The following is an 11,318-nucleotide window of genomic DNA, read 5'->3' as shown; positions in this document are numbered from 1 at the left end:
AGGAGAAGACATACAGATGACAAATAATCACAAGAAAAGATTTTCAACATCTTCAGCCATTAGGAAAATGGAAATTAAAGCTACAGGGAGTTTTAGTACCGATTAGAATGGCTAAAACATTGTTTTTGAGTTGATAACACCCGAAATGCTGCTGTGGATGTGGAGCAAATGGAATCCTCGTGCTCTGCTGATGGGAACGAAAAATGCCACAACCACTCTGCGAAACCGTTTGGCAGTTGCGCGCGCACACAGACACACACACCAACACTACACTTCCCATATGACTCAGCAATTCCCATCCTAGGGATTTACCCTAGGAAAATCAAAACCTATGGTCACCCAAAAAACCTGCGCACAAATGTTTACAACAGCTTTAATGACAACCACCAAAACTTGGAAAGAACCCAAATGTTCTTCGATGGGTGAATAAATGAAATGTACATCGTATGACACGCTAATAATCAGTAACTGTGATACACACAACAACATGGTAAGGGAAAGAAATCAGCTTCAAAAGATTCCATTATTGTATGATGACATTTATAAGACATCTGGAAAAAGCAAAATTATAGGGACTAAGACCAGAGCGTTAGTGGCCAGAGGTTTGGGATGAAGAAAGGGTTTGACCACAAAGAGACAACACATGGGAATTTTCTGGCATTATGGAATGTTTGTTCTGTATTCTAACTGTGGTGATGGGTACGTGAGCATAGAACTATGTACATGCATATGCGCAAAAAAAAACCCATTTAATACCTTGATTATGACAGACAACAAGGCAGTATACATCTGTCAAAACTGATCCAACATTAAAATTGGTGAATTTTTTCATGTAACTTATATCTCAATAAGGGTGTTTTTAAAATCGCTACAGTGGGGGTGCCTGGGTGGTTCAGTCGGTCGGGCAGCCAGCTCTTGATCTCAGCCCCGGTCATGATCTCAGGGTTCCTGGGATCCAGCCGAGCTGTCAGCGCAGAGCCGACCGGGGATTCTCTCTCTCTCTCCCTCTGTCTCTCCCCTCCCCTGCTCTCTCTTTCTCGCTCTCAAATTAAACATTTTTTTTAAATAACTAAAATGAAACACAGTAAAACAGCACTGATAACACAGTCCTATTGGATGATAATACATCCCCACCGGGGTTTTTTTTCAGCATTTAAAAAAACAATTGGAAAGAATATATAATACTTTTTAACCAACATATTTTTATAGTTGGATAAAAGAAAACGATAAGCACACTCTACATCGAACTGTCCTTGGCCGTCTTGTTAACACTTCCGTTTCCAACTCTGCGGCTAACAAGGACAGCACAAGAAACGATCAGTAAGGTCATTAAAGCCTCCCTTTAAATGGTTTAAGGAAACAGCACATAAAACATTCATTCAAACAAAAAAGCCTACCCCACCAGATGCTTCCTATAAAGAGAAACCTTATTCTATTACTCAACTGCCGATGAAATATTTATAGAGGGTGCTTAGAATACCCGCATTGTATACGCTGCTAAAATTCTCAGCAACACTTGAAAGAATATTTGTCCTACTTATAGGCAGAGAAGTTTTTAAAAAAGAAGAAGGTAAATAAGCCTTCAGAAGGTCACTGCAACTCCAGACAGGCGGGGGGAATACAACGCGGTACAAGCACCATCTTTTCCCCAATAAGGCCAGCCTAGTTCTCCGCCTAGTACCACTCCCTTCTACAGTTTCCTCTGGCCGCCCCCATCGGGCTGGACTGGGGACCCTTCTAGATGCTTCCATACACCCTCTGCTCTCTTAATGATAACAATTATCACCCTGCATTACACCAGCTGTAGCCTGTCTTCTGTAACCACACCGATGGGGGACCACGCCTTCTTGCGTCTTGTACGCTCTAGTCCGAATCATAGCGACAGTTACTAAATACCCACTGGCTGCCCTGCTAACTGGACACATTTCAGAGTTTTCTTGGGGCCCCTGGGCGGCTCAGTCGGTTAAGCAACTGACTTCAGCTCATGTCATGATCTCACGGTTTGTGAGTTCAAACCCCACGTCAGGCTCTATGCTGACAACACAGAACCTGGAGCCTGCTTCACATTCTGTGTCTCCCTATCTCTCTCTGCCTCTCCCCTGCTCATGCTCTGTCTCTCTCTCTCTCTCAAAAATAAATAAGCATTAAAAACTTAAAAAAAAAATTTCTTGAAGTCAATGTGATGCAAAGATTCAGATCAGATCAGATCAGATCTTCAGACTCAGATCTGGTTCACATCACTCCACTGTTTTTTGTCCATCGCTCTTAGAATTAAACTCCCTGCCATGGGCGCAGAGAGTTGTATGGTCTGGTCCCCACCCTCCCTCCAGCCTCATCCTATTATCATCCTGTCACGGTGTTCCAGCCCCACCAGCCTCCTTTCTGGTCCTCAAATGAGCCAAGCCGCTGTGCACCCACACAGTGCTTCCCGCAGCTCGTGCCCGGTGCCTCCGTCTCCCCCCTCCCCTCGCACCTCAAATGACCCCGTCTGAGGGGCCCTTCCTGGCTCCCCGGTCTACCCAATCTCAGGTGGCCCCCACCGCTGTGGCCGCCACCAAGTTACTCCCGAACACAGAACTCTTCATTTTCTTGCTAGAATGTTTCACAACCCGTACTCCTTTATTTACACATTTATTATCATGCCGGTTATATGAATATAATCCACATGAGGACAGAGAGATTATCCGTTCATGGCTGTTTCGTGTGAGGCTTGAGCACAGTGTCTGGAACACAGTGGCTGCTCGGTCAACGTCTGTTAACGCGAGCACAAGCGAGTGCTTGAACGCAGTCCCCACCACCTGACTAGCGGTATGACCTTCGTCAAGTTCATCCTTCTGTGCACCGGGATTCCTTTCGACAGATTAAAGGAATACCTATCTCAGAGACCGCTTAGAGGACTAAAAGCAAGTAGCTGGAGTGCTTGGTACCGTGTAGCACAAGAACGTGAGGTACGCTCATTTCTTCTCATTTGTACTTTCCCTTTAAGAGAATCAAGTTTGAGAAGGAAAACAAACAAAAAAAAAACTTTGAGCTGGAAAAAGTGAAAACAGCTTACCATACAGCAGGAATCACTACCCCCAAGATAAAACCCACCACACAAGACTCGGAAACTTAGCGCTGACACGTAAACTAACTCGTGAGCTGCGCCTCGCCACATCCCAGCCCCCCCAGAGCCCAGGGGCTGCTCGGGGACAGCAGGCATCTGAGACGGGAAACGTCCTGGCGTGGTTATGGGGTGCTGCCTTCTGAGGCTGGGGACGGGCCCCAGCGCAGCAGCAGGACAGATTCTGAAGGAGCTGCTGTCACCCCGCCTGCCTCCCGCAGCCGAAGCCTTGCCTGGCCCAGAGCCCCACCGGGAAGGCAAGACAAACACAATCCACCAACGTAAGAAAGAATCAGGGCAACTCCAACCAGGCCCAGCTGAAATCTCAGCGAGTCCCCTAACTCTGGTGATTGGTTTCGGCAGCTTGCAAGAGCCTGGGCCCCCAAAGCGGAGGCTCACCCCAAGGCATCTTCGGACCCGAGGCAGCAAGGGCTAAGTGCAAGGGGGCCATGGGGTCAACAGAATCAGACTGAACTCCCAATGCCACCACGTGTGAGCCATGTGACCTTGGAAAAGTTATTTAACATCTCTGAGCCACTGCTGGCTCATCTATAAAATAAGGATGGAAATCAGTCACCTCGCAGGGGTGTCGTGACAACAACATGAGCGACGGCCCCTGGCAAGCAGGAAACAGAGGACAGCCGTTTCTCACTCAAACCCTCGAGAGCCAGGTCTTTTGGGCCACTGTCAATTTTTTTTTATGCTCTTGGAAAGCCCAGAAACCTCACGACACCCCGAGTTCATCTCTGGCCAACAACACTGCCCGTGAGGTCATTCTGCCAGCAACAGCTCAGCGAGGCGCGTGAAACAAGGACACTTTGGAATCGGTTTCTCATTCCAATACTCTCCCTCATGTCCTCAAATCAGAAAAACAGTCACGAGGCAAACATTTGTTTATTAACAAACAACGCTGCATCAGTAACTGCATTCAGAAAAGAGATCCAAGCAGCACTTGGAATATAACTACACTATGAAACCAACTCCTTTTATTTTCCTCGCAGCCCAGCATTAGATCTTACGCATTTTTCACACTGCTGCAGAACCCACGTAAGTGTCAAGCGTACGACAGCACTAGATCCCACTGAGCTCAGGCACAGTCGGTGATTTAGCCATTTCTCTGCTGCGCGTTTATGGTCTCGGGGAGCCCCGTGGACAGCAGACAGGCTGTGTGCTCCATCGAAGCCGCCTTCTAGCTTCCCAGCACACCACGCTCAGAAGCAAGCCGCTTGTTCTCTCCAAGCTTCGCTGCCTCTTCTTGAAACACCTTCCGCGGGAACTTGTTGCAAGACAAGGAGAAGTTTTTCCCAACTGTACACCACGTGGCAACAAACAGCTTCAGGCACAGTGGGTTGTTTGCCTAGGATGAATTTCCCCCTAGATTACTAGGCTCAAGAGTAAGACTATTTCTATGACTATAAAAATCTCTCCAAATGGCTTTCACACTGCCCAGCCTGCCACCTGGCCAGGTTTTTCGAGGGCACGGTCAGGACGGGCAAAAGTATGAGAACACACCGCCTTCGATGGTATGCAGGAGGCCAAGGAAGAACAACCAGACGTTCCAGCAGCCTAAGCCAGACTTGAGTCCAAAGGCCCTTGGAGCTGGCAGGCCCCACCCTGAGCACAGCCAGGACCACAGAGTGGCTGCAACATGCACTCTGCTGGCTACAGAAAGTCCCCAACCCCTTCCACGGACCTGCATCCCACACAGTTCCCGGTCTCCTGCCTTGTTCTAAACGCACCCCTCTTCTCCATTCCTGCCTCGGCCTGCCTGTGTTACTGCTGCTCTCCTGTAAGTCGAGCTGTGCGCCCCCACCCCATTACAAGCTCCATCCCCCGCCCCAGCCCCACTGCACCTCCACGACCACCTTCTGAACACCAGCAGCCGGCCCCATTTACTGAAGACCTGGTGCACCAGGCGCTGTCCTGGCACTCGTGATTCAATCCTTATTACAACCATAGGTGATAAAAATCATTTTCCCATTTTACAGACAAGGTAACCAAAATTTACAGATCAAGTTTCTACAAGCTCATCTATTCACTTACTCAACAAACACTTATCAAGTGCCCAGCATCCTGTTCGGCGCTGAGTACTAGGGATAGAGTAGAGAAGACGCAAGTTAAGCACGTCCACAAATAAAATACCTAAGTACAGATGGTCTTAAGATCAGTGGTGGAAAAGGCTTGTGCTGAGTGCCTGCTCTCAGACAGAACAACGGGGTCTCCAGCGAGTTGGGGAAGGAGTTAGGGACGGCCTCTCTAACAAGGTCACGTTTAAAGCTGAGACACAAGGTCGAAGGTCCTGCCAATCAAGGAGAGGTAAAAAGGGATTCCAGGCAGGGGGAGGAGCCCCGAGAAGGCCCTGCAGGTTAGTGGCAGGGGGCTGTGTGACCATAGCACACGCTGTGAGGGAAGGAGGCAGTGCTGACCTCGGCAACACGGAGCACCCCGCTGCAGAGGGCAGGGCCGCATGGCCCATGGCCAGAAGTGAGGGATTTCATTCCACGCTCAAAGAAACACCACAGACGGATGGGGAGAAGCTGGATACCGCCGGGGCTCAGGGAGCTGGCTGTAGTAAACGGTCTTCAGATTAGTGCGCGGATGTGACAGCTTTTACATCCTGTGAAGTGCTTCCCAAACCGTAATTCATAGAACCCTAGGACCCGTCTGAATCAAAGACACTACTGGCCCCGCTTTACAGATGGGCTTGTGGAGGCGACCTAACCAAGGCCACAGGTCAGTGAATGCAGAGCCAGACCTAAACCCCATTCTGGTGGTTCTTAAGTCCGCGTCGTATCCGTCTAGCAAGGTGTTTGCGAGGCTTCGGGGCAGCACACCAGACGGGGGTGGAGGAGGAGGGGACCTCTTCTCCGGGAAGAAGTAACTCACCACAGGGAGGCCACAGAACCAGACGGGAGACTCGCGCCTCCCGGCCACACCACACACGGAACACTAGCCACCTGCCTCGGCTGAGACCCGGGAGTTCACACAAAGGGATTAGGCCTGGGTGCATGAACGCCAGCACCCTGGGGCAGACTTTACCCTAAGGACACAATCATGTAACCGTAGAATGCCACAGGCACGAGGAGGCTCACAAAGCTTTATAAGAGGAAAACATTCGAAGGGACCTGGAATGTCCCACACTAACAGATCGCGTACGTTAAATTTCAAGCCCTCCCTTTTAATACAAGTGTTTATGAACTACGAGTCATTAAAGAATGCCATCCATGCCCTGCTCTGTCCGGAAGGTCACAGAAAAAGCCAGAATGAAAGTGTTCCATACACAGACAGCTACCTGGACCGGATATACTGATCCAGATCCTGGGGCTCCTCCTCTCACCCAAAAAATGTTGAGGAGAGAGAGAGAGAGAAAGGGCAAGAAATTGATTGCCTTAGTCTCCAGAACAGGTCACACTACACAGCACAGTCCTGTACACAACGCTGCCTCTGCCAGGCCTCCTGGGGTCGGGTCCAGCAACCCCCACTACGCTGTCACCTAGAAAGGGCCAGTAAGACAGGCGGACTGGCCAGCGCCTCCCGCCAAGGCCTGCCCTACAGGCGATTATCGCCTCAGCTGATGCGGGTGTAGACAACGGATCAAGTGGCTTTCACATATAGGGGACAGCAGAGGACGGCATGAAAGACCGTCTGTGTGGAAGGCCTGGTTCCCAGCCTGGAAAAGCCGGCGCCTTCTCTGGGCTTCGGAGCGCCCGCGTGTCACACTAAGGGACGGGATGACCTCCCCCGGACCTGAGTCTTGACCTCTCCCGACCACATCCCCGCAGCTCCAGCACCACCCAGCGGAGCCACCTTTCAGTGACAGCCCGTCGCCAGGCCTCCAGCCCAGGGGGCTTTTGAGAGCACAGCTCTGGTCTTTTCCCTCCCAGATGAGCATCCCCCATGGGCCACCCCTCATCTTCAAGGCAAAGGTTAACCAAAGCAGTGTAATCTACGAGACCCCGACCACTGCCTTCTTCAGGGGCCTCACTTCTCTCAGGACCCCTGACACAGCCTCCTTCCAGCCAAAGGGAACTTACGATCCCCTGAACTTGTACTCAGCACACCTCTCGCTGCTCTCGCCCGGTTGAGTCCCTGTGCCTGGGATGCTCCGTACTTCCCTCTGTCACTGCACTTTTTCCCCATCCATGTCCCCAACCAGCCTGTGAGTCTCATGACAAGGAAACCTACTGGGTCTGGACCCACCGCAGACCCCGAGGCCTCGGGCCACAGCCTGGCACAGAGCATCTATTTGGAAGTATTTATCGATGAACGGAAGGACTCTGGGCAAACCACAAGAAGGCTGACGTCTTGCTACACGGAGCTGACGTACCCTGATATTCGGTTACCCAGCATCTGAGCCAAGAGGAACTATGAATTTTAAAAGTCTTCCAGCCCCTCCTTCACATGCACGTTGACTTTAACATTAGCATTTGACACTGCCAGCGTTTCCTGTAAGCACCCCACACAAAGTTCAGTCCACCTCCACACAGAGATCATGCACTCAGTAGCTCGGGCCAAATGAAACATTTCAGTGACTCATAAAGACTTGGAAGGGAGATGCTGAGAACACTGTGGTCATTTCAATCTCAACAGCAGAATTTGCTCTTGAAAATGCTACAATAAAAAATATTAATGCCATAAAAACCCAACAGCAGCCAGAGGACCACAGTCATAAAGAAAAAACATAAATCCTGAAACATACAGGCATCGAAGACTCCCTCTCGCCTTCAACGACAACAGTGGTTGGGTCTCCAGAGCCCGTCAGGAGAAGGGAAGCTGGAGTCACACGGCTAGGGAGAAAAACTAACAGTGAAAATAACGGTGACGAGGAGAAAGAGCGCTCTGCGTTGGGCCCAGAGGTGCTGCACGTACGCTCCCAGCAGCCCGAAGACACAGAAACTCAACACGCCCATTCGAAAGACAGACTAAAGACAGACTGAGTGACCCGCCCAGGGCCACTCCCCAGCGGTGCAGCAGGCAGCCTGGGTCCAGAGGCCTCGGTCGGTCCTGTCACATCCCTACATCTCAGTTTCCCCCAGGGCTGCATTCAAGTCTGAGATTCCTCTCCGTTCAAAAGGCAGACAGTAACATGGGAGAGGAAAATCCTAAGATTCTGTTAAACTTTTCCATCTAGGAATAAGATTCAAAGCCATGCCCTTCAAAAATTAAATAACTCTGTGTCTTGCGGATATGCTTTCATATTAAAGCAACGCAATGAGGAGCTGAGTCTTTAAAGCGCCCAGCTCAGAGCAAGTCCTCAATAAACAGTGGCTATTCTTACTCGGAGGATAAAACAGAAACAGCCATTTAATAGCAGAGCACGTTTTAATTATACACGATGTGGAATAATCAAATCTCATTTGATTGAGGCCCCAGACCCCACAGCATAGATCGAGTTGTACAGTTGAAATGAGAACAACTCAAAGCTCAGAAATTACTTGTTTCCATTAGAGATCTGACAAGTCATTTCTTCAATTGGTCACTGGTGGTTTGCAGATAACTATTAGCGGTAATGAGTATTCTAAATTAAAGCCAGAGACAGCACCGCTCTGTTCGGTAAAGACAACTGGAGAGAGAGAGAGAGAGAGAGGGAACTGTGGAGCGTCCTTCTCTCCGTCCTCCGTCTTTTCCCTGATAAATATCTCCTGTGTCTTGCATAGTCTGGATTTCATTTGGCTGCAAATGAAGAAGGGTCTAATTCTTCCCATGATAAATGAGAGCGCTGAACAGGTAACTTGTTAAGGAGAATTGGAATTGGGAAAATAACCTTATTTTCCTGTTCCTTGACAACAAGCGCCCTCTGTTAACAAATGGAAGACAGTGCGGGGAGACGCTGAGCACGGAAGCCAAATCCATCACCACGGAAGCCGGCCTCAGACACTCTGCACACGGCCCGGGGTGCAGGCTGCTCGCGTTCTGTTCAACGGCAACAAAGACAAAGCCTATGAAATGGAAACGCAAGGAGGGGGCCCAAAGCAGTGGCAAGATTGATGGTTTTGGAATCCTTAAAAACCTAGATTCGAATCCCAGCTCTGCCACTCAAGTACTACATGACTGTAAACGAGTCTCTCCTAGGCTTACGATTTATCTGTAAAATGGGGGCAATATAAAATGCCTCGAAGAGTTATAGCAAAGATTAAATGCGGACCATCAATAACACGCCTTATATTATGGGGAAGCCCTGGGCAAAGATTAGGTCCTCCCCGCTGGGCAGCATGGGAATCTCCCGACGTTGAAGACGCCAGAAATACATCACGCTCCCCAAAGCTGGAAACTGCTGATCCTGTCAGACCCGCATCTGGCCCGGCTGGCTGCACAGGTAGGAAGAACCATACGGAGAGTGCCCCCGCGATGCCCACAACTCTGGCATGATCCAGCTTAGACACCTCGCGAGAAATACAGCTCCCGCCCGGGCCTGCCTGGACAGCAGCAGCAGGCGTGATTTGTTAGGGATGATGATCTGGTATCTCCACTTACATTTTCAAAGTCCTTCATGTTCCGTGCTCTGGTGGGAGACACTGTTTCTTCGGACACGCTTGGGAGCACTGTAAAAAGGTAAAACAGACACAGGAAAACGGCATGGTATGCAAATCGCCTGGCATCCCTATTAGGGAATAGAGCCTAGAAAAGGAGAAACAAAAACATGAACCGTGTCCACGGCACATTCTGCTGCTGGCACTTTCTGTGCTGTGATTTACTGCCCCGAGTCCAGGGAAAGCTCTAAACCATTCTATTTCAAATATTTAAAAATTGCTTCAGGGAGCCCCAGCGTAACCTGTCGGAGGACGAACCCACAAAACACACTGGGCGTGTGGCCAATCCGAACTGTCCTGGAAGGACTTCCTTAGTGATCATCACAGAGTGGTTTTGCTGAGCGGGATTCCACGTTCCCGTGTCAGCAATTAGAGCATGTCTAACTGCCCGGGGTTGGCAAAGTCTTTCTTCAAACGCCAGACAATAAATATTTCAGGCTCTGTAGGCCATAAACAAAGTCTAAAACCTGTCATGACTGGTCAACTCTTCTGTCGCCCACAACTACAGCCACAGACAATTCATGAGTAAGGACGCTGTGCTCAGTGAAAGTTTATGTTCAGAAGCAGACAACAGGCTGAAAACTGCCCGTCTTTGCTTCAGGGTGACTACAGACTTTGCCACCGCCCAAAGCTTTTCACAGCGCCTCTGTTCCAACAGACGTCCGCTGCGCACCCACCCACATGGCCAATCGCCATGCCAGTGCTGGGGAAACAATGGTGAGAGAGACACTGATCCGTGCCCGAAGGCCCTCGATCTAGTGGGCAAGACAGAGATGTAGACAAACTGGTACCGTGCTGCTGTGTTGGGTGAAATGTGCACTGAGTAAATGAATGAATTCATCCTTCCAACAAATATGCATGGAGGGCCTCCTCTCTGCTAGGCACCACTCTAGATGTGGCTACATCAGGAAGCAAAACACATGGAGCGGACAGTCTCGAGAGAGAAGGTAGATAACGAACAAAATAACAAAATAACAGGGCAATTCCATAGTATGTTAAAAGGGATAAATGCTACGGAGAAAAGTTCAGTGGCAAGAAACTGGAAATGTCCAGGGTGAGTGAGGACTGCCATTTTAAGTAAGGTGTTAACTAAGTCAGGCCGGTCTTGCCGAGAAGGTGCCCTCCGGCAGACCTGAAGAGAAGGGCAGAGGGAGAGGCCTGAGGTGGGGGGGTGCCCAGGGGATGTGAGAACCCTTCTGCAGGGACCAGAAGAGGAGGTAAGCGGGGCACTGGGGGGCAGGCTGGGTCTGGTTTTGCAGGCCCTTCTCGGGACGGGGAGCCCCCAGAGAGAGTAACATGGCTGGACTGGGGTTCCCTCTGGCTGCCTCCCTGGGACCAGACTGAAAGGCGCTTAGAGGGAGACAAGGGGACGGGCCAGTCCTGGAATGGTCCAGGCCTCAGCACAGGCAGTAGGATGCTAGGCAGGGAAGTCATGGTCTGATTCTGGAGGTTTTTAAAGTCACCAACCAACAGGAATGAATGCAGTAAGTGAACTATGGATGCTCCGAGAGGACAGAACACCAAAGCGAACGTGGGGAGAGCCCAAGAAGCAGGTGCGCCCTGAGCTGAGTCTTCGAGCTGGCAGCAGGCAGGCGAAGGCAAAAGGAAGAAGACACTTCACAGGCAATGGCCCAGAGGCAGGCATGGCGTTCAGAAACCAACAAGCACAAAAGAGGCTCAGAGGT

The 11,318-nt window shown here is 50.2% G+C and overlaps 1 protein-coding gene across 4 annotated transcripts in view; it reads right to left on the bottom strand.

The window, feature by feature from the left end:
* Window positions 1-11,318, bottom strand: part of CDK5RAP2 (CDK5 regulatory subunit associated protein 2) — a 167,532-nt gene that overhangs the window by 144,199 nt on the left and 12,015 nt on the right. For all 4 annotated transcript variants that reach the window (XM_029919480.1, XM_029919482.1, XM_029919484.1 and 1 more), the window contains exon 3: window positions 9,578-9,645. In XM_029919480.1, the coding sequence (XP_029775340.1) occupies window positions 9,578-9,645 (68 nt within the window). The remainder of the gene's footprint in view (window positions 1-9,577; window positions 9,646-11,318) is intronic.

Source organism: Suricata suricatta, chromosome 13 (genome assembly GCF_006229205.1).
Source record: "Suricata suricatta isolate VVHF042 chromosome 13, meerkat_22Aug2017_6uvM2_HiC, whole genome shotgun sequence".
Classification (NCBI taxonomy): Eukaryota; Metazoa; Chordata; class Mammalia; order Carnivora; family Herpestidae; genus Suricata; species Suricata suricatta.
The sequence above is the reverse complement of the archived record's forward strand: the minus strand, read 5'-3'. Positions and strand labels throughout refer to the sequence as shown.